This window comes from Sardina pilchardus, chromosome 8, assembly GCF_963854185.1.
Source record: "Sardina pilchardus chromosome 8, fSarPil1.1, whole genome shotgun sequence".
Taxonomy (NCBI): Eukaryota; Metazoa; Chordata; class Actinopteri; order Clupeiformes; family Clupeidae; genus Sardina; species Sardina pilchardus.
The window spans coordinates 24,788,129-24,811,895 of record NC_085001.1 but is presented as its reverse complement, the minus strand read 5'-3'; the positions used below and the strand labels follow the sequence as shown (position 1 = coordinate 24,811,895).

Genomic DNA, 23,767 nt, shown 5'->3' with positions numbered 1-23,767 from the left:
CCCCATGCCAGATAAGCATTTATGATTTTTGCTTGGGCTTTTGGAACATTGGGAACGGGTGTCGGTGTACTCCTTGCCAGACTGACCTGCAGAACAAATGGAAATTTGCCAACAGGTTTGTCTGGGTTCTCCCAGGCTATCTTTTTTTTGCATCCTAATACAAATGCATCTCATGAAACAATATTTCATATGTGGGCCTCAGTTCAGGTGTCTTCTATACCTATGAATTGCAGAGGTATATTTTTATCAGTATAACCATATCAGATGGATTTTATTCACAGATTTTATGGCAAAATGTTGCTTTCAAGTGCGCAGTTGCAGTAGTTGGTGTATCAGGTGTTAAAAGACATATGTTTTCATGGTCCTCAACTAACAGCAATGAAACATGAGCCTTGACTTCACATTTATGTGCTGTTTGGGTCATATTTCTTTGTATTAACAGGTTTAGGTGTACTGGCCCCTTTCATTTCATGATACGTTGTAGTGTTAGATGTCCGGTGTTTCAACCCAGTTCTGCTGGTATCTCTCTTAGTAGGCTTGTAGGGAAGATTTGGAGCATCAGAATGGTCTCAACCAAACAGATATTTCAAAGTCAGTCAATCTTCCAGGTTTGCATCTCAATCAGTCTAGAAGATGTACATTTTGCCTGACTATTGAAAATTCAGTCCTGTATCACACATAATTGCCTACATCCAAGATTATTTACCTCCGTGTGCATCTGATTATCCAAAGAAGCATTTACATTTCCAATCATCACCTCTAGATTCAAATGTACAAGGATGTAGTTCACAACCCCCGCAACTCAAATATGGATCAACTCAACATAAGTATCAAAGGTTATTACAGAAACACATGACGTTGTTTTGCAGATGCACTTGTCATAGTCTCTTTATTCTTATATTGTGAATATGGGCAAAGAGAAGAATAGCAAGCTATCAGCATAGTTTTTTATATTTGGATGAGTCAAAGCATAGGTTGTTGATTGTTGTGTTTGATCATTATGAAACTCCACAGTATCACCGTGTTTGCCATCTTTAGTCTGCAGTGTCTCTGCAGGTCAAGGTACACATTGCCGGTCATGGATGCCTGATAATTGCCCGTTTTAGCCACCAGTCCCTCCCAATCTGCCCACTCTCAGAGCCCCACCACCTCTGCTCCCTGAAGTTGAGATGGAGGGGTCTGATGATGGACTTAGTCTTGAGCTTAAACCAGAACAGCTCCCCAAGGCCACTCTGGAGAGGATTGAGAGTGGATCGCCTGAGTACATCCCTTGCACCGAGGCGAGACACTGTGGTAAGATGGAGGAGCTGGAGCAACAGCAGAAATGTATTTGAGCTGGAGAGAGGTGCCTGAGCCCATCTCTTAAGTAATCACCAGGCTGGATTCTGATACTGACTTGAGCAGCAGAGGCCTGGGCTACTCTGGAAAAGATGGACAAGGCTGTAGAGGTTGAGATCTGCAGTCAAAATGGCAAGGAACAGCCCATTTTCCCAGTGAAGTGTTCTTTATAAATATCAGCAAAATTTGAGTCAGGAACTCAAAGAGGGGATATCAGTGAGTGGTGATGGGAGACAAGTGAATGGAAATCAGGAGATGACTTACATTTTCTATGAGACAGTTGTCATTATTGTTAAAGAATGTTGTGTTAAGTTTTTGTTAATGTCCATTTCATATGCAAAGCATAGGGCCTACATGTTTGGAATAACATGGGGGTTTTCTTTCAGTTGTGGTGCCAGTTAATTACTGTAGCCTACTTTAAAATGCATTTTAAAACACATGCAGGATCATTTTTCCATGCATTAGTTATAAATCAGTGGAATTTTAAGAATGATGTCCACCAAACACTCAATGGCAATGGTCTTTTATTGCGTAATACTGCTAATATAATATAATAGGGCTAATATAGGCTACTGCGGTATGCTTTTTTGGCATTAGGGATTCACCTGAAATAGCCAGTAGGTGTCACTACAAGCCCTGTTTTGTTTACCTCGTCTTTCCTACCCAGAAGGATACTACTACTGTATTGAACACTGAGTAGGTAGCGACTTGAAGTGAAAGCCATTGCATGGTATTTGTCTGCCTCCTTTCATTATGCCTGAATGGTTGTCAGTTTTTGGCTCACATAACGAATCTCAGTTAATCTCAGACCATGAGGAAGGAGTCTGATAAGTCTCCCCTCTGAGACAATCTCTGATTGCAGCACCTTCTGGGTGAGAAGAGATAGTCTTCAGTGCCTTTTTGAGGTGACTGACTCTACCTTGTAATAAATGTAATGAGATCGATGGAAACATTCCTACTCTTTATATTATAGCTTAGGCTACATGTGTGCGCTATAATTTTGGTCTGGTTGAGTTAAAACCCTGTCACTTGTTGAGCAGAACACAATGTTACTTCTAATATGGGTAAACACTTGTCATTGTAGCCTACGTTATACAGCAATTGTGGCCAGAGTGTTTTCACAAATGGCCTCATATAAGCCTAATGACAGACAATAGCGTACAGTGGGTACGGGTTGAGAATGCACCTTCTCCCGCGGGACTCCCGAAGAGATCCCGCAGGCCGTCAAGCCGATTTTTTTCGAGGCTAAGGCAATGTACCAAAACAACCACCAGGTGGCAGAAAGTTTCATCCCGCATTTCAAAATGATGAAGACCGCATATCCGTCAATAGTCGACTCCTTAATCTCATTTAATCATAACAATGAAGGTGATGACTGGCGAAATTATTCAAACGACGTTTCAATGAACCATTGTTGAAATGAATGAAAATGGTTATAGAAAATCGCCTACAGCCTAACGCCGACACAGCTGATTCTTTGATTGATTCTAAGCTGTTTTGATGTAGGGGATGGGTAAACTGGCGCACTACAAACATGCTACCAATCAAATGTAATATTAGTAGGACTAGCCTACTTAGACACTTTAGTCATAGGCAACGTTGCCATGTTAATTTGGGCTAGAAGTGCTTGCTTGTGGTGGCGCTCCTGTCCGCTGCTTCTCCCGAATTGTGTGGCAAATTTGTCAGCAATCAGCTTAAATGTCAAATCATATTTATTTCTCTTTGTCGCCATGGTATTGGGGGAAACGCGGAGAAACGAGATGGTCAGTCCTCATATTTTTTCTTCGCGTTTCGTTATAAGAAATAGGCTATATAAGTAATGTAATGGTCAATTTGCTGCGCAATTGACCAAGCAACCGCGGACCGACAGAAAAAGAAAGCAAACGTTGCTGCGGAAATGCTTGCTAATTTGATGTGTTTAAACGTAGAGCCATACAATTAGGTGTGTCTGTTATTATGATAATTTTCGAGCATAACTGGTTGTCCATAGCTCAGTGACAGGTGTTAATAGCCTTGCCATAAGCACTGCTGCAGGTGCTTCTTTTATTATGCGGTTAGAGCATAAGCGCTTACTCATATAGACTATAACTCAGGGACAGGTGCAAAACCACCAACTGGGATGGATCGAAGGGCAAGCAAGCACTGCCACACAACGTGAAGGCCTTTGTGCTGTCAACACTAAGCAGAAAGTTTCCTACGATGGGGAGAAGTGGCCGCAAGGACTGCATCGATAAGATCAACGAATAGCCTTTAATGTTTTACAACCCAGCTGGTATCCGCTGTTCATTCCGACATATCCCCACTCGGCGGTAGGCCTAGGCCTATTTAACTTTTTTTTTTTTTCAAACAACGTGCCATTCCGACATGAGGTCATTAATAGGATATTAATGTCATAACTATTAGGCTATCATTAGGCTTACTATGCATGGCTGTAGGCAGCTATATGAGGACACTGAGATCTGGACCTCATCGGTTTTGAGAGCTGGAAATACATGTGTTTGCTAAATATCGGTTGTTGTGCATGTTGCGTTCGCGACTCGGGGAGGTGAAAGCAGTTCTGTAAAGACATTGCAAGTTTTCATGGCGATCATCTGCGCCGCGCCGCGCAGCTGTAGCTGATTGTGAAAGCCGATTGGAAAAACATAAGTTTAGAGCGAACGTTTCAACTATGTTTGCCATGGTAGACAAAAACACTCAAATAAAACAATAGCCTAACAAATAACTGCATGCGTAATGGACACGGCTCTATATCCTAAATAATTTTCGAGGTTCGCCATTTGGTAATATGACCTATCCTTACTGACAATATTTGGATTGGACAATTTAGATTGAGCACAACTAAAGTTGCACGAAGGCAAAATACAGTCCTAAAAGCCTATTCTATATAGCCTGGCCAATATTGTAGATGTGCAAAAGCAGCATTTGCGTGCGTGCTTGCCGGTGAGGTGTAGCCTACAAAAATGAGCATAACATCTGATTATTAAAGTATGGCTATAGGATATAGGCTAGAGAAGAGTTGGTTTAAAATTCAAGTGTAGTAAAAAAGTTTGTGCACATCCCCGGTCAAGGTGCAGAACAAGAGTAGGCTAAATCATAAAAAATGGAAAAAGGTTCGCACACTTGAAATACTTCTTTTTTGATTTGATTTTATTTTCTTTATCACAAAGGAATGACGTTTCGACCGTGTGGTCTTCTTCAGATTAAAATTCAAGTACGTGCGCTATTTAACCCCTCGAGACCGACTGCAGTCTGCTGACACAGCCAGACGACTCTCCCAACCCATTCATTCGTTTTGGCCGATATAATCCATTCATTCGTTTTGTGCGTATATAGATTCCTGCATGCTGCATTACCGTGACCCTTAGCCTACCTTGTGGATGATTTTTTCTCATTGGAATACAGCAGGACAGAATGCCTTTTATCTAACAAACGCAAAAGCTGAGATTGTTGGAAGGACTAGGCTACTCAACAAACTTGTTTTTCGTTTCTGGGAGATCTCGTTATCGTTTTGGATTGTCGGATTTTTATACTTATTGTTTGGACTTATGGACAATGAACTTTGAGGGGTGGTTGTTAGTGCTTTACAAAGCTTTGTGTTAATAAGTGTCGGTCCTCCTATCCTTCAGCTCACTGCGCGATGCAGTTGCGCATAGTGGCCACGAAGTCATTAACTGTTTACGACACAATACATGATATTTGTGTTTTTCGTTTCTTAGATTTAATGCATGTTTGACATGTAAACAGGCCTTCAGTCCGTTAACTTAAGGCCTTCTTTTGCATGGGGTTGCTCGCATCCGCCCGTAACCAGACTATTATGTGCGTAGTGGCTGCATACTCTTATAATAAGAGGCAAATTGTTACAGGACAACTTAAACTGACTTCCCCAATGCTTCCCCGCAGCACATTACATTTTAATATAGGCTAATATAGGATGAACAAAGTCTATGCTATATTAAATCCAGTAGCCTAATAATTCTATGTGCCACGTCCGATTTCGCAAGTGATGTTGTAGGCTACGTTTAAACATCGACAAACGTCTGTGAGACTACCCATTTCATGAAGAGCAATTGTCTTGTGCGATCATTCCCCCTCCCCCACACTTGTCTAACCAGTTCACTAGACATTATAGCCTACCTGTATGCGGCATTGGACGATTGCCTCCCTCCCCCCTCTCTCTCGACAGACACTTCCTGACACTAGGGCTCGGGATCATGACATCAAAACTTCGCGGGCACAGCCACATTGGCAGCTTCACTCCTTAGTTTACTATGGATTACTATGGATTTACTCCCGCCTTTTAGTGTGTTCCTGTTACTTAGTTTTTGCCTTCTTGGTAGTATGTTGCTGTGTAGTGGGGTGTAACAGTGCAACCCACGATCGCAAGAGGAAAAGAATAAATCGCTACTATTTCTGCTTCTTGTCTTGTGCATCTGAATGAATGGATATTACGTTCAGTGCGCTACCAAATGGCGGCGATATTCCTAGAATGCAAGGCGTGTGCCCGAGCCCTATTATGTAAATGTAAAAATGTGTGTGTGTGTGTGTGTGTGTGTGTGTGTGTGTGTGTGTGTGTGTGTGCGCTGAACCACGAATTCACATATTAACTTTTCAGCAGACATCGCAATCATAAAAAAATCGCAAAACTTTTTAATAAAATAATGCCTCTTGTCTTAATGGGTTCCGGAGGTTCGTAGAGTAAGTTTTGAACCCCGGTCGCTGACGTATGATTAAGATGCCTCAACCATTTACGCCACAGTTCGAGTGTCAATTTCTTCGCACTTAGCCAAGAAATATAAAGGATTCAGTCAGTCGAGTTCATTTAGCCTATTCGCGGCATGCACTTGAAACGCCGATCAAAAGTTCTGACATGTTAAACTGACGTTAGTCATTAATTCACCACATGATAAAATGCTGTTATATTGACGTAGCCCACGGTAGTCTATGTCTATCTCTGAATCAACATGAACATGCATAACGAGATCCATATATTCTAAGTTGCTAGAAACTTCTTTTGCGGAGCTAGGCCTACTAGTCGATGGTTACAATGAACCACCCTCACTGCCCTATCGCATATCTGACCATCCATTGTTATAATGTTACAAAATGCGCGATCTTCTCCAATCATGTAGCCTACGGTTATAAGTAAAGTGACATGATAGGCATGTAGGCCTATTAAAGATATTTCTGTTAAATACGTTTTATTTTCAGTTGTCAAAAGTGGTGGGGACAAAATCTGTGATAAAGTGCTGGGTAAGCTACCCAGCGTCGCCGGTTAAAATGAACATGCCTCCGTTTTAAAATAGCCTATAGGCCTACACATTTCTAAGTATTCCTAACATAAATGTAGCCTAAATGTCCATCTTGTCCATCTCTTTCGTCTTCGCCTTGACAATAATAGCCTATTCACGGAAATGCGGTCTTGTAACCGTAATGAATTAATGAATTAATCTAAGGTTGCCTATATCGAGTCTTTCAGGTTGAATTGAAGGCTTCTAAAACCATTTTCATTAATTTCAACAATGGTTTATTGAAACGTCGTTTGATTATAATTTCGCCAGTCATCACCTTCATTTTAATGATTAAATGAGACGGATTAAATGAGACGGATATGCGGAGCATTTCTCTCCCTCTCCATTGACCAAAACGTTGCTCTGGCATCTCTGCTGGACTGACTGAGTTATAGGCTATGTCGAGTGAGAGAGCCAGCTGTGAGGTACGCTGTAAAACATTCGAAAACTCTGAAACTGCAATCTGACATGCCGAGCGTGATGTCTCTTTTCTCCGCTTGTCACCAGCGCGGTGTCTTCGGGTTTTTCCGTGTTTTCCGGTATGAGCCGAACCTTCCTTTTATTAAGGCGGTCTTATGTTGCCCCCTTGCGGTTGCAGTTTTAATTAAAGTCCCGATGCTTCGGGAGTCCCGATGTGCGGGAAAGAAAGGAGCATTCTCAACCCGTACCATCTGTACGTGAACAACATATTTAGCCTATGTGTCAAGTTATGGACCGTTCACCATTTGCACCTTGATCTTGCTATGTCCTGTGCGTCTACAGAAACAAAGCCTATGTATACTTATTAGGCTACAATTCAGTATTTCACACCAAACCAAAGAAGGAAAGGCTTACATGACTGCATAGCCTATATCACGGATTAGAAACATTGCATTTTTTTGCCGAAAAGTGATGGGGCAAGAGAGGAGGATGTGATCAGTGACGTCAACGCGCAATTCATAGTGAAACGTGTGAACACCCGGTTACAGGCACAGTCTGTAGTGGCATAGAAAGGAGTGGGGCTCTGCACCGGTATTGTACCCGGGTTTTGCGAGACAACGTGGAGTGTGTACCGTAGGATCTACAGGTATGGGAGACAACGTTTACTTACAAATTTCAGCCTTTGCTAAGCTCAGGATGACACTTGAGAGAATTGACGGTTGGGTCTGATTCGGTCCCGCGAAGGTGTAGGATAACATTGACGTTAGCTAATGTTAACCCTCTGAGTTGGTCCTCACAATTTCCTCTGCCGAAAAAGGTTTACTGCATAGGGCCTTGTCCAGTTTCCTCATATAGAAACCTGTTATTGTTATGAAATGGCACGTTAACAAATGTTAAGCATAGCGTTGTTTCCCTGGCCTTTGAATTGTTTTCCAAGGTGACTCGCACAGCCAAACTTGGACCTCAGTAAGCTAATTAACGTGAACGTTACAGCTAGCTACACAGCTAGGCTTTGGTTAGGAAGCGAGGTTAGCACAGCCTGCCAGCAGCACTGACATTGCGGAACCTCGTCACTTCAGACCTGTGGAGTTCCCTCTCTTGCTTTTGAAAAGGACGTCAGGGTGATACTGTGATTCATGTAAGTCAATGAATTGAAGGAAAATATGACATTCTCATACTTTCACTGAACATTATCCAGCGGGGATAAAGACATTTTGAAATCTGATAATCTGATTTGTCTAACGTTATCGCACCTTGTTTGACATGTGACAAAGCTAGCTTGGAGTGGACGTTAACTTTGGCCAAACTTGGCCGTTCAAGTTTTACCATTTTAGTTATGGTTGACACCTAAGTAACGTTCAAGGGTTATTCAGCCGATATACCACTAACATACATTTACTTTGTTATTGTAACGCAGTGTAGCGCCAGTTAAATGGGTGTGGATTGATTTACATCGACTTTAATGTGTCGTTCTGCAAGTCTACAAATCGACGTCTGATATTTTGTGTACTTGTAACAAGCGCAAGTTAACGTAACTTGAATCCATCGGTAGGGAATTTTGGGTGGTACCTGTTCAAAACCGTGTAGCGTTACGTTAGCCTAATCATAATATGAGAAATCGACTTTATTTATAGGTTTATTTAGTTAATCGAAACTAAATATTTGATATCAGCTAGGCTGACTTAGCTCAAGTTTGACCAGAGCTTGAGATAGTATGGAATGACATCCAGATGTGCCACCTCACCAACAGCATTGCGCCATATGTTCAAAACAGATCCTGGACGTTGATTGTCCTGTTTACCATTTGGAGGTAATAAAAGGAACCGTGTATAGCTTACGTTAACATACTTAACTAGTTGTTATTATTGAAACTCTCGTTGTCATTCTTTAAGAGTTAAACAAGTAACCTAGCTTGCTAACCAGCTATGGCAAGATAGCTAGCGACTTAGCATAGCTGAATTCATGCCAAACAGTTTCACTCAGTACTTTCATTTTAAACCCGCCATGGACATAAATGTATAATCTGTGTGTGACCTGTAAGGAAATAAGGGAATGAAATGAGAGAATGTCTTGAAATGTGTCAACTAATCTATTCACCTGTAGACTGAACTTTACACAGAAAAACAATGAAATTAGATAAGCTCCCCAACCTTACATTTTCTAAAAAAAAAATATATATATATGCTATATTGCTCAGTATTTGCTGGCCTACTTGTCAGCTCAGCCCCTGCAGTGATTAGTTTGGCATCGGAGTGAGACGAAATGCTTTGAGTCCTAAGTAAGGGCATGCCAAATCCAGAGTGAGTCAACACAAAATGTCACGGAGCAGGATGACAATCTGGTGCAAGTATAGGACTACAGCAGTGGTTTATCCCGTCTGGTATTTTTGTACCACCCTTGCTTGCATCTGTATATTCTTGAGTGAGTGAGTAAGCATGCATGCCATCTCAACGGAGGAAGTAAAGTTTGACTGAATACGTAAATGTGTGACTTCTGTGCTTTCCTGAGTCTTTTAAACAGATGTTCTCTGTTACATTGAGGAACTGTTAAGACTTGTGACGGTGTTCACATACTGAATTTCAGAAGATACTTTGTAGTATACTCCCCCCCCCCCCCCCCCCCCCCAACACACACACACTCTCTCCCTCTCGTTTTGCATAGCAAGGGCAGTATGCCCTTCTTCCTCTCTTCTTCCCCACTGCACTGCCAGGAATCAGGCGCATAGGATTTCATTTATCAAAACCAAAGGATGGTCTCACTGTGTCCAGTTGTCTTTATGTCTTTTATGTTTATTAGCAGAACAGCTCACCTTTCATAGCCATCGAGCCATGACGAGGCCTTGAAGAAGTTAATCACGCTAACATGTTTACATGTAAACTCTTAGTCTTGCCCGTCATGACTCATGTCCATCCGGTATATCCAGTGAAGAAAACATAAAGTATACAGTACACATAGACATGCACTTTCGTTCAGAACCGACTGCACCCTTGCGTGGTTTTCTGTGTAGAAGAGCGTCCTCAATACATCACATCACATCACAAAGTCCCCATGCCATGTTGCTCTAGCGTCACGGCTGTTGGCGTTTCAGTGGTGGCATGCGGGGCCAGAGTGGAATGTGCTGGAGGTTGCCTTCGGGCTTTTGTGCGTCGGCCACTATTGAATAATTCAGGGAAGGCTTCTCCGTGCTAAATGAGCTACAACTCAAAGAGTGGGTCACTGTGCCATCTTCTCAAGTTACTCGGGGTTATTTGCTGTCTTTTTCAGACTGTTAACTGTCAGTGAAGTTGACTAGGGTGCATTCTTTGACTGGAAAAGGGTTATATGATCGCTGGGCTCCCACTAATGGCTTATCTAATTCACAGACACATTCTCATCATGATTGTATGGCCTGAATCTCCAAATCAGTGTATTGACGGTCTGTTGCAAAATCTCCCCCGTTTCAGCAGAGAGGCATCTGGCTCTGCCGTTGGTTTGCTGCTAATTGTGCATGCTGCCAGATTGCACTGATGGTAAAATAGTAGCTTAACTAAAGACCTCAGAGCTTGTTTTTTTATATTGATTTTATTATGTGATGTGCTCATTTTTAAAAGCAGTCTTACACAGAATTACAGTGAAGCCCTGTTTAGCTGCTTAATAGCCCAGCTTATCCAGACCCCAGAGCCAGATTCATAGCAATATGGTGTGGTTTAGCAGCTGAAGTACATTGTAGGCTGCATCCTTTTAGACTTTGTTGTGTAGATTGACATGCACTGTTTACTTGTGTGAATAACTTAACTGTGAGTGTGAGGAGCTGTTCTGTTTCTAGAACAAATACCTTTTTGTCTGTGTGAATAATGTGTGTTCTTTTCATGACATACACTGAGCGAGACAACCTTTGGTCTATTTTTAACAAGCGAAGAATAAAATGACAAGTCAGGAAGTGTAAATTGGGACTTCAGAGTACAATGCATCTATGTTAACAAAAAAGGTAAAAAAAAAAAGATGTGCGCACAGTACTATGTAAGCTATTTCAATAAGCTATTAAAGATGACTTGCTGAGTTGGGATTTTGTCATGGCGCGTTTATTATAGAGTTGAGGATCGCTTATTATTCAGCAGCTATTGTGTCTCTCTCTGCTGGTCCAGCTAGGGGTTAGAGTTGAAGCAGCCATTATGAGGTGGTGAAGAATGACCTTTTTCTGGTGCACTTTGACGTGCCGTTCCTTTGAGCAGTTTGCAACTATCCCACTAGCTCTGTAGGCTAAGGTTGCACCAGCTGGTCCTGTTTAATGATTTCCCAGAGGGAGGAGAGCGCTGGGCTTGCTCTCTGTTAACTGTGGGTTCCTGTGGTGTGACTAATAGTGCCAGGCTTCTGAGGTGCTGCTTGTTCCCAAAGGTTTTTGGCTGAGCTCCGGCCTCCTCTCTGCCTCACTCTCTCTGCTACTGGGAACAGACGCAGCTTAGTTACTTACAAACCATGGCCTGTCTGGGCCAACCAGCTACTCACACCTTTTTTTTTTTTTTTTCTGTGAAACTCCTCAGCAGAAACACAAAGTTTAAGTTATGCTCTGGAGTGTGTTAGTAAAGTTACGCTACAAGTAGTTATTTTCATGATGTGATAAGGTGGCAAATTGAGTTTTGCACATTGCTATCAAGTGACTGAAAATGGCCACAGATTTAAAAGGGTAAACAACATGCAGTTCTTATCGTTGACAGTCCTCATCATCAGTGGACAAAACATCCGACGAATGGAGGAGAGGAAGTTTGACAGTGGCAGTCAGCAGATTAAAGAGAAATGTACTCAGCAGTTTTTGCTTCTGTTTCTCACCACTTCACCACACGGCTGGTGTAGAAACTGTACATGCTCTCATTCCCTTCTATCCAATATTCTGTTGCCCTAGATTTAGCTCAGTCCGAAATCTGGTTCATCTGAGCTCCAGAATGCCTCTTGACAGTGCAATGCTCTGTTAAGTCTCTAGCTGAGACAAGGCTTTTTTTTCTGTTAAGAAATTGCACATCAATCCTAGTTCGATTGGCAGAAGAGGTCTTGCTGGGGGGTAGATTTGCTGACCACTGATGTTGGCTGTGTGTGTGTGTGTGTGTGTGTGTAAGCGAGAGTCAGAGCACCGATTTAGTGTAAGTTAATCAGCTTTGCCTTGTACCCTCCCCTGCCGAGTTGTTTACGCTGTGCTGATGTCCCCCTGGTCAATCCTGGAGACCTTTTCACCTCGGCCTTCTCACCCTGTACAACAAGAGGCACTCACATGTCCTTGTTTTGGAATGTGGGCTGACTGACTAATGGCACCCGTAGCCATGAATTTCCTAAAGGCTGTGCTGACCCCCATACAGTCAGTGAGCACTTCCTTTCTGCTCCAGGACTTGTGCAAAGCTGACTCGTTTGCTAAACCACTTACTAGGCTACATCCTGTGATGGGATGAGTAACTCCAGACTTTCCCCCAACTTAACTCGTGTAGCATAATGGACACTGCTGTAACATCATCAAACACAGAGTCGGCTCTCACTGCACAGCAGCTTAATTGACAGGCTGTGAAGATGCTTCTCCAGGAGCTGGGTTTTGAGACCTTTTGTTAGTGTGTGACCTCTGCTGTGTGATGCAGAAGTGAAGACCGCACTGCAGTATTGATTGCAGACAGTATGCTTTCAGTTGGCATCTTCAATTGTGAAAACTCATAGCAGATTTGATCACCGGTTGGCAATTGAGCGGTTTAGTCTCCCGGTCCTCTTCAAGAGACCCTTGCCGTGTGTCTGTGTGTGAGATAGAATGCGGCTGGCCAGATTTCCCTTTTTGAGTTGAAACATTCCTCCTCTCCTTGCCTGCACCCTGGGAAGTGGCTGGCAAACTTCACAGGGAGAAGAAAGGCTAGGCTTCTCTTCCTCTCTCCTTGCTTGCACCCTGGACAGTGGCTGGCAAACTTCACAGGGAGAAGAAAGACTAGGCATTTCTCCCCCTCTGAGCTGCAACACCAGCAGGGGAGATATGAGCCTCTCCTCCCCAGGATATGCAGCTGTTGTGGCAGTTCCTTACAAGTTCAAGTTCAGAACTTCACTAGTTGTGAAGGGCCAGGCCAGCAGATTTTTTCAAGTCAAGGCATTCCCCAAAGATTCCCCAAAGCTGCTCGCTGAAGGAAAGTAGTGAACTGACACCTTTCTCCTCACGATGGGAATAATGATTCTGAGAAGCATTAGAGGTTAATGCTAGAAATGGTGAGCTTGTGGGCCGTTTGGCAGAGGCTGATCATTGCATGGAGGAACGATGTGCTTGCCTGGATTTGCATGAACCGCTGTGAACAGGAATATCAGCTGTGTTGAAAGGCCTCAGTGAAAGCCAGGCAGCAAAATGGATTAATTAGCCTGAAGCAGAGTGTGATATGTGGTGGTGGGTAGTGGTGGGGGAAAAAATCGATTCTGTTCAGTATCGCGATATTTTGTGCACACAATTAAATCGATACTTGTAGCTCAAAGTATCGCAATACTTAATTATATAATTGAATTATCCATTTTACTTTTATTTGAGTCGAGTTTACTCAGGGTTTACTCTGATCACATTAAATTAGCTTATTACGCTTATAAGGGGGGCACGTGTTGTGGTGTTTCATTGTGCATTCAACAGCAATAATAAATGAAAATGGCTTCACAATCACAACCTGTTATACACGACACTCTACACTACTTTCACATCGAAAAAGGTGGGTGTATTTTGGTTTTCAACAAAAAGTGAATAGTAAGGACCTTGACATGCACCATGCCATTGCAAAGTGAGTTGAACAGTGTTATTTTCTTATTTTTTTGTAATGACTTAGAATAATATGAGAGACATGAATAGCAATATATCGCAAAATCGAATTGCAATACTTTGTGTATCGCAATATGTTAAGAATCGCAATATTATCGAATTGTGGCCCAAATATCGCAATAGTATCGAATCTTAAATTTCTTGCCAATTCCCACCCCTAGTGGTGTGTGAGTGAAAAGTTTAACAGTGAGAGAGTGAGAGAAAAGGCTGTTTTTTTATGTGAGGAAGGCAGATGAATGTCAGAGAGAGCCAGGCATTTTGAGCTGACTGTACGCCAAGGTCAAGAATGTGCCGGAAGGCCATTGGTCATTCGACAGAATGGTGGAAAAAAGTGTGTACTGAATGGGACAGTTTCCTCTCGACAAGACCCATGACATTCATGATGCTATGTCCACATCTTAGAAGAGTATTGTCAGACCCAGGTCCTTTGAAGTCTTTTCCTGATTTATGTCAATCAGCGTCAGTTATTCGGTCATGGGATGGTGACTACCCCCTCTCTGCTGTGTGGCTTTGGGAGGGTTTTGATGTAAGGTAAGGAAGGTAAAGGTAGAAACCTAAGACCATGCACATCCCAGGCCAAAGTTGGATGGGTGCAGGATCCAGTGTGAGAGTATCACAAGAGGAGGAGAGATGATCCACACACCAGATTCCATTCATGATATTTTATATTGTGTGACGTTTCGAGCCTACGGCTCTTCCTGAGACTTCAGACAATAATAAAAGATTATGAATGGGACTGAGAGCTATCTGGTGTATGGATCGAGGTAAGGCAAGGCGAATTCATTCATTTATCTTTTTCCATCGCAGTGACTACTCAAAGCGCTTGACATAGACACAAAGACATCAGTATTGGCAATGGTGACTCTCAGCATTGAACAGCAGCGTGGTGTTCTTGAACAGTCCAAACCGCAGGTCCTGTGCTCAGGTCCTGCGGTCTGAGGGATGGGAGGGGACAGCTGTGGCCACAGAGATGGCAGCACGGCTGGGAATCTGATACCCGACGTGACGTCACTCCGCTCTTAAAGCCTGCAAGTGCTAATACTACAGCAATGCTGCAGAGAGCACGTCACAAGGTGTCTGGTTCTCTCTGTCCCAAGCCCTCTAGAAAGCTGGAAACGTAGCTCATAGCCAGTCATGAATGACACTGTGAAGTGCATAATAATCCCAACACCAAAGATTCTAGAGCTCTAGGATATTTGCCGAACATGCTCTTATTCTGAATGGTATTTTGCAAATATTTTAAAGATGTTTCAGAAATAAAGTCTGTAAATATAAGAAATGAACGATGATGACCTTTATGTCTGATAAGTCCCTCAGACACAGTACAAGTTATGGCATTCACCCGCCACTGCAAATTCTGTGAGTAAAAAAAAAGAGAGAGTAAGTATAGATGTTGCTAGTATTTCCTTTTTCCATGTGGAGATGGCATTTGTTATGGTCATCTGAGAGACCAAAGGGCTGGTATATGCAGTGCACTGCAGTGGAGCGAGCTGGCCTCTGGCTACAGTGGTTCCTGCTCCCCGAGCGCCGCGGCTCCCTGGTGTGTGGCACGCTGGAGTGGGATCACTCCTCATCACTGGCTCCTTTTGTTCTCCGACTCGAGGCCTGGTTTGCATGAGCGATCCTCCCCGATCTCTGGGCCCTTTTCCGTTTGCGCTGTGGTGAAAAGACACAGCGGAGTGGAATAACACGAGAGGGGCTTTAATAGGAAAACTGGGTCAAAGAACCTGGCCTCTTCAGAAATACCCTTCCTGCTGCCCTGTGAGTGTGTGTCTGTGTGTGTGCGCGTCTGTGTCTGTGTGTGTGTGTGTGTGTTCCATGAGTCCGCAAGGATGTTCTACGGGTGTGGGTTTGTTTTAGTTAGCCTCTCTGCAAAGGTAGCCATGGAATGTGTGGCATGTCTCCGGGTTACAGCGGTAACCTGCCTCCTCCTCTCTGCCCCATGCAGGCCTCTCTGCTGTGCCAATACTCGTTTCCCTGGTGATCATGAGATCGTGACCGAAATGAAATCAAAAGGGTTGCGTGTGTCGTCGTTAACAGCATGTCCGATGTCTTCTGTTTGCAAGGAGCTCATGGCTGCCTCAGGCCTTATTGGGACTGAATTCTGTTACTTTGTGTTCTGCTTCTGCTTACATGCATGGCCCTGATTCAGCTTTGGCCAAAGTATCAACAAACAGAATTTGCCGCCCATTGGCTAGGCCTAATGCTGTTATTCCAGGAGCTCGTGTTTGTCTGAACATATGCGCGCAACACAAGTCTAAAAGAGCCACACAATTTGAAACGAGAACAGTGCCTCTTCTGCGAAGGTGTTTATTTTTGCAAGGCTAACTGGTGTTGCTGCAAGTGTTCAGAATAGTCTCATGACTGTTGTATTCTGAGCTTGAGCTCTCTGCAGCATGCCTTGTGTGCTGCCTGTTATGAGTATACGCAATGATTTACCTGACGAATCCTCCTCCTACCACCCTGATTGATATGGAGGAGGGTGATCATCTTCCGATCGCCTCCATGATTGTATTGTAGGTCAGTGACTGCGCTGACTGTTCGGTGTAGTCGGAGTTCATGGTTTGCTCTCTCCCTGGGACATGAGTGGTAAGCTATTATTAAACATGGTAGACTTCAGCTTCAGACAGGGAGCGCTCCTGAAAATAGAGCCTGGGCGCCGTGTCACCTGCACCGGAGCCACGGCAACGCTGCTCCTTGTTTGTTTGTGTTTGTTTCTTTGCGTCCTGAACACCAGTGGCAGCCAGTGACGGCTTAAAAGAGAAAGTCCAGGAGCCTAACTCTCTTCCAGGCCCTCTCTCTCTCTCTCTCTCTCTCTCTCTCTCTCTCTCTCTCTCTCTCTCTCTCTCTCTCTCTCTCTCTCTCTCTCTCTCTCTCTCTCTCTCTCTCTCTCTCTCTTTCTCTCTTTCTCACTCTCACTCTCACTCTTTCACTCTCTCTCACTCTGTCACTCTCTGTCTGGATGTCACCTCAATTATCTCTCCATCTCCCCTCCTACCCTTTTTCCTCTTCATTCTCTCTCCCTCTCTCTGGCAACATGGCACCCCTTTCTCCTTACTGTTTGTCCTCCAGGTCAGAGGTCGGGGAAGGTAACTCTGTAGCTACTGAATACTGAATGTGGTGAAACGGTGGCGGTGAATGAAGAAGATTAAAGCTTCCCGAGCCAGACACCCGTGATAAACTCCGTCTGCTAGGCTGCACACCAGAGCCTAGCAGCGGCTCATGACTCATTTGATCTAGTCCCAGATTATCGGAAGAGGAGAATTATGTTGATGAATTGATAGGCATAGAGTCATGTAGTAGATATGGGGAAGGTTTGAATTTAGGCCAATGCTAGAGGTCACGCAAGGGGAGAACAGGGGAACTGCATGTACAACTCAGGGAGTGCTGGGAAGCCAAGGCCAAGCCTCAGTCATTTAATCCCAGTTACAAAAAAAAAAAATTGTCAGCTGAGATGACATACTGTATCGTGTCAGATAAGCAGATAGAGAGAGAGAGAGAGAGAGAGAGAGCACTATAGAGTAAGAAGGTTAAAAACCTGATCCGTCATGCTGAGGGGATACTGGGAAACCAGCGCCAAGTGTTCAGTCACTGGCTTCCTGTCACAGAGTGGCTAAATGTCACTTGAGGTGGTTAAAATGTCTGCTCTGTCTGCCAAGTCTCTTCTAGAAGTACAGTGCTCTTTGGGGCCCTCACTGCCATAGCACATCATGTGTGAGTTCGTTGGCTTAAGACAAGGAGGGTTCTAACATGCTTATTATCTTACTTTTCCCTACAGTAGTTCTTCACAGGCATTTTTTTTTTTGCACTGAGGCCTACATACCAAGCGTAACTGTGTCCTAAGACTTAGCATTCCAAATCCAGTGGACTTTCGTTTTTCATCTTCATCAGGCCAGAATCCCAATCAGGCTTTTGAAGTCACATGAATCACAGCAGAGTGATCCAGAGCCTGCCCCCCATCCCCCCACCCCCCCTTTCACTCCATGGTCCTGCAGGATTTTAGGGGAGTTTTCACAAAAGCCTGCTGCTTGCGTCAAAACTACTTATACTAGAAGCAGCATCTTTGGTGTTTTGCTTGTGTCATCTGAAAAGACTGTTGCATGCCAGGCCTTGTATAGCCGGGGCTGGATAGTTTTCCCAAATGTGGAAGTAGGAGGGAGATGGAGATACCCGACATGTGAGAAATGAGAAACTCACAACAAAGCAACAGCAGAGTGTCAAGTTATTGACCCGTCTCTGTTTTTTAAAGTAGCAGCCTAACCTAAATGTATAACGCAAAGTCTCTGGATTTGATGAATAATTGAAGGTTCAGTTAGCAGACTGGTTTGACCACATTGTAAACCATTAAATGGTCATGACGCGGTAACTCCCTAGCGGAACGGCGTCAGCTCATACCAGAAGATGAGTACTTGCATGTCTCTGCACTAATAAATTCGCCCCAAAAGCCATCTTGTGGGATTGGTTGAATTTCACACCCATGTTTTCATAGAAGATGGCCCTCATCGTTATGACTCTGCCTATATTTGCTTTCTGACTTGAAGTTGTTTTCCTCTGTGTGGTGAAGGTTTGTGTTGTTGCAATCGATAAATCAAATCAAGGCATTTTTTTTAAAAAAAACAGGGAATGAGAGAATTCATGGTTATTTGTGTTAGTACAGCTGGGCAGTGAACAAGATGGTGTGTCAGTCTGTCTTCCAAGCCCTCCAGTCTTTTCTTTCTTACATAAATACATTCACATAGTCCCAGCATATAGGAACAATAGAATGCTCATTTAGTAACAAAACCTCTTTGTGTGATTTGTATGTTGCTACTGTCACGGCTAACAGTCTATCTAGCTCTAGTAGACAGACCCCAAGCTGTCCTGGGTCCATTTACAACTGATGTTATTGTTCTGAGGTAAAACGTGGAGAGAATAGCAGTGGAGAGTAGACTCACTCTCTTAATGTTCTTATATCCTGGGAATCAGCACAGCCAAACCTTGGCCGTGAATTTCTTGCGATGCTCATTCGAGCCCTCGTTTCAGTTTAATGGAAAAGTGCGGAATTTATCACTTGCTGTCGCTGTCGCTGAAGCTCCGTATTAATTCAAAACATTGTGCTTCTGGTTAGCCTCAACCTTCTGAAAAACAGAAAAGTCAAGTTGAAGGTATCAGCTAAATTGTCAGAACCTTTTTTTTATTATTGTTTATTTATGAAACAAAATGGAAATGGATAGATCAGAGCTGAAAGTGATACCCAGTGCTGTTGGCTTTGCAGCCTCAACTAGGCAATCTAGTATAACCTCAAGACCTTTTGTCTAGAAAGGGAGTATACAGCAGTAGAGTAGTTCTACTACATTAGGCTAACGCAACAATAATGTAGCTTTGCTCAGACGCACCGTTTCTATTTTCTTTCTGTCACGATGTGCTATTGTGATCGATACATGTGATGCAATAGAAGGGCATGTTGAATGGATTCAGTGAGGATCGAGCATGCTTGCTCGGATGTAGTTAGTGTATGCTGTTAGAAGGATGACAAACTATATAAAATAAATGTCAGTCTTAACACTTTTTTTTGTCTTTCTTTTTCTGTTCCCAACAGAGTGTTGGTTCCCGTAAAACACTCGTCCCCCCTTCCCTTCCTTCTTTTTGTTTTTATTTTTATTTAGTGTCGGTGGTGGTGACCCACGCAGCCAGTGCCTGTGAGAAGCCCACCACCTCCCAGTGAACCCTGCGGGCCTGGCAGAGCCGAGTCAATGAGTGATACAGGCCTCTGGAGCGCTTCTGACACACGCAGCCCAGCAGCAGCAGCAGCAGCAGCAGCAGCATAGCACAGCCTCAGACGCAGCCATGAGCAAGCCCAGCGGCCTCAAGGCCCCCAGCAAGATCGGCAGGGCAGCCGCCGGGACAGCAGCCAAGACATCCGCATCCACAGGTGAGGGCCGACCGGCTACGCCAGCCGTTTTGGCACAATCCACTCATACAGAGGGAGATTGAGTGTGTGTGTGGTGTGTGTGGTGTGTGTGTTTGTTTATGTGTGTGTGTGAGTCATGATCATCAACTCCGACTCCCTCAATTTGAATAATAATGTAGGCGATAACACGGGTCTCCGTGGATGTTAACAACATGTCCACATCAGGCATCCATCTGGTCCGACTAGTCTGAAAAGACGACGGCGTGAAATGAAATGTCACAGCTGATTAGCCGCCATGGTGTTTATGGGTCTCTCCAGTTCACTTCCGTACTGGGTTGCATATACAATTCCTAGATGATTACTTAAGTTTACGTGGAAACGAGCATGAACTCATAAATGTATGCATGTGTTGTTGTGTTGTGAGACCAGCGCAGCAGCACTAAAGTGCGAATGCTGTTATGGGCTTCAACATGGGGAACAGCCATGCCGAGGTGATCCTAATTATGTGCAATTTCACAGCAGACACCATGAGGATAATTAGTGGCAGCGTTTCTTCAGTAATTAGGAAGCAGGGTCAAGATGGCTATGTAACGTGTGCATGGAGTTTTAATGAGCGTTTGTAGCAACATCCCACCTCCTATATCGAGTTTTCTATTTCATATGTAAACTGGTGAACTGATTTAACTTTCACCTGATTCTTATTTGTTACTTTTTATTATTTGTTAATCTTTGTTTGTTTATGTCATTGAGCTACGGTTAGGGGTATGTTGGTGAGTCACAACGCTCCGTCCGGCTGAAATTAATTAGATTTCACTTTGTTTATAAACTCTGAGCGTTAAGCTCGTTCACGGCAATGCCCTGTCAGTTTTCCCTAAATAAACATTGGTTGATGATGACGTGTGAGAGTGATGCTGTGCAAATAGTCAGCAGCTGTGTTGTGCAGCATCTACTCATAAATGAACAAGTAAGATCTGACAGCTGTGTTTTCAAACATGACCTACAAGGGACTGGGTGTCACGTGGTCTGCCCCACACCCAGGCAGGGCAATCCTCCTAGCACACAGCACATTTCTCAGTCAACTGCTCCTTTTCTATTAAACATATCAGAACCTTTTTTTTCAGAGTGAGAAAAGAAAAAAGAAATATTCAAAAGGCAGTTGTATGCATAAAGAATATCTTTCAACAATTTGATCTTTGTGTTTGTGTGTGTGTGTGTGTGTGCGCGTGTGTGTGCGCGTGTGTGTGTGCGTGTGTGTAATAAATTGATCGATTATAGATAGATTTTTTGTGAAGTTATTGATGTTTTGCCTTTCTATGGTGGAAGTTTAAATAGGCTTGTCCAATGAAATATTTTCTCTGTCTTTGTCACAGCGGCTGCCAAGCCTGCCGCAGCATCAGAGGCACAGGATGGCGCCGGTGACGGGGAAAAGTTCCAGGTGGGCGACCGCGTGTGGGTGAACGGCAACAAGCCCGGCGAGGTGCAGTTCCTGGGCGAGACGCAGTTTGCGCCGGGCCAGTGGGCCGGCATCGTGCTGGACGAGCCCATCGGCAAGAACGACGGCTCGGTGGCGGGCGTGCGCTACTTCCAGTGCGATGCGCTCCGCGGCATCTTCACGCGGCCTTCCAAGCTGTCGCGCACCGAGGGCGAGAGCAACGGCACCGAGACCGCGCCGCCATCCCGAGCCTCGTCACCGACGCCGTCGCAGACCGGTGCCTCGCCGGCCACCCCCGTCGCCACCACCCCGGCGACCAAGAAACCACCCCCGGGAGCTTCCCCTGCAGGGGGGGTCACCACGCCCTCCAACCTGACGCGTGCCAACAGCGAGTCTGTGTCCAACCTGTCGGAGTCGGGCTCTGTGAAGAAGGGTGAACGTGAGCTAAAGATCGGAGACCGTGTGTTGGTAAGGCACTCGTACTACAGTATTTGCTGATGAGGTTGTGCTGAACAGTAATGTGATTGCAAGTTGCGTTGAAAACATTACAAAAGCCTTGGAGAGGTTGGACATTAGAGAATTGTATTGGGTTCATCAGTCTGATGTATGTGGTAAGATTAGACTTCTTCTAAAAGGTGCACTGCAAACGGTGTCACACTGAACTCAACTTACTAGTACAGCAATGGAGCTGCCTTACCTTGTTGAGCTAGTTGGCTCCCGTTCCAAGAACACCACCTAGTTTTCCCTGTTACCCACCGATTGATAATCATATTTGAAGTAAATGTATCAAGTAGGCAAATATAGCAAATATAGTACTTTTATAATCAAAGTATAGCATAGGATAACACTGTATAGTAGTGCTTATTGCTGTTATTATGTATTGCCCTAGCCCTCTCTCCTTGCAAGTGGAATACAGAAGCCCACTGTCCCAGTAGAGGCTTGGTCCTAAATGGCGTTAACAGTTCAAAACAGCTGTAGTCCTGCTCAAGAGTGCAGACGGAAGAGGGTGGTGGTGTCTAACACATGCTGCTTTCTAAACCATGTGTGTGCGCGCTCCAGATGTCTAGTGGATCATGTAACTGGAAAAAGAGGCTTTTGTGAGCTAGCTCTGGCAGATATCTGCGCTGTAGCCTGTTTGCATAGTCAACAACAGCGCCTCCCCAGTATCTGTGACTGTGCTAATGAGAAACGCCTCATCGTTGAGACGTCAATGAGAGAAGTCATTGTTAAGGTCACACAGGGGAGTGCTGGACTCATTTGTCCCCTTGTTGACACCTCGGTGTGCCTTTTGCGTCCGGGTTTAGGGGCGCAGCTCCTATAGAGGCCTGGTTAGCTCATCTTGGACGAGGGCTCAGGTGGAACGGGGGAGCTGATGCAATGGAGATTTCCCAGCTGCGTGTGGAATGCTGGTCACTCTCGGCCCCCTAATGTCCACAGCAGGCGGAGAGAGATGAGACACACGCCCACTCTCCAGCTCACACACACACACACACACACACACACGATCATACTCATGCGTGCACACACCCTCTGGCCTCATTCTAATCTGTAAATACAGACTGACCTCAGAGTCACAAGATACACACACACACACACACACACACACACACACACACACACACACACACACACACACACACACACTCAGAGACCAAGCAAGGCCAGCCCTAAGGTGGTTGCATAAGTGGAGGCCCCCCTCGTGTGTACAGGAAGAGTGTTGGTGTCAGGGAAGTTTGGGATTTCCCCTCCCAGGGGAGACTGGTTTGCTAATGCCGCTTCGGCCTGCTTTTATTGTCTGACACCCGCCGTTTTAAAAACAAAGTTGGTTCCGACGCAGAGTTTCCTTTCATTCTCTGCAGTTCCCGTTTTAAACGGCAGATTTAGAGCTGCTGAAATACGCTCGTGAATCTGAAGTACTATTGGCCAGCGGCTCTTTCCGCATGAATTTCAAATGCCATGTTTATACTGAATACAGAAAGAGTTTTGCAGAAGTGAGGTTAGACTTCTGGTCATATCCTCTCTCCCAGGGATTGAACCTTTTGCAATGCTTCTCACCTCTAGTTTCATTTACCATGCCAGTGTTTTATTTAGAACTGTTCCATAGAGTTTAATTGACCCTATCATGCCAGTGTTTTATTTAGAACTGTTCCATAGAATTTAATTGACCCTATCATGCCAGTGTTTTATTTAGAACTGTTCCGTAGAGTTTAGTTGACCTTATCATGCCAGTATGTTATTAAGAACTGTTCTGTAGAGTTTAGTTGACCCTATCTCAGCAGCTTCCTGATGTGGCGCTCCACTCTGTCCTCAGGTCGGAGGGACCAAAGCCGGGGTGGTCCGGTTCCTGGGCGAGACGGACTTCGCCAAGGGGGAGTGGTGTGGGGTGGAGCTGGACGAGCCGCTGGGGAAGAACGATGGGGCTGTGGCTGGGACCAGGTGAATAACGAGATCTACTCCCATCCTCAGCAGTCTCACAGGCCTATAGGAACTGATGAATAATGAATGAGAAATGTCCCCGGCACATGAGGTTCAGGCTAGCAAAGCTTGGTAATGGTAATGATAACAGGGCCAAAGTCCCTGGGTTGCTTAAATCATTCCTCTCCAGT

General features: G+C 44.4%; 1 protein-coding gene across 5 annotated transcripts in view; it reads left to right on the top strand.

Annotated features, from left to right (window-relative positions):
- Positions 1-7,605: 7,605 nt before the first annotated feature.
- Positions 7,606-23,767, top strand: part of clip1a (CAP-GLY domain containing linker protein 1a) — a 46,383-nt gene continuing 30,221 nt past the window's right edge. For 4 of the 5 annotated variants that reach the window (XM_062543318.1, XM_062543320.1, XM_062543315.1 and 1 more), the window contains exons 1-4: positions 7,606-7,692; positions 19,418-19,750; positions 21,100-21,629; positions 23,473-23,597. In XM_062543318.1, the coding sequence (XP_062399302.1) occupies positions 19,666-19,750; positions 21,100-21,629; positions 23,473-23,597 (740 nt within the window). In that variant the 5' untranslated portion in view covers positions 7,606-7,692; positions 19,418-19,665. Of the gene's footprint in view, positions 7,693-8,115; positions 8,185-19,417; positions 19,751-21,099; positions 21,630-23,472; positions 23,598-23,767 lie in introns of those variants that run through there. The other variant, XM_062543316.1, reaches the window with a different exon arrangement.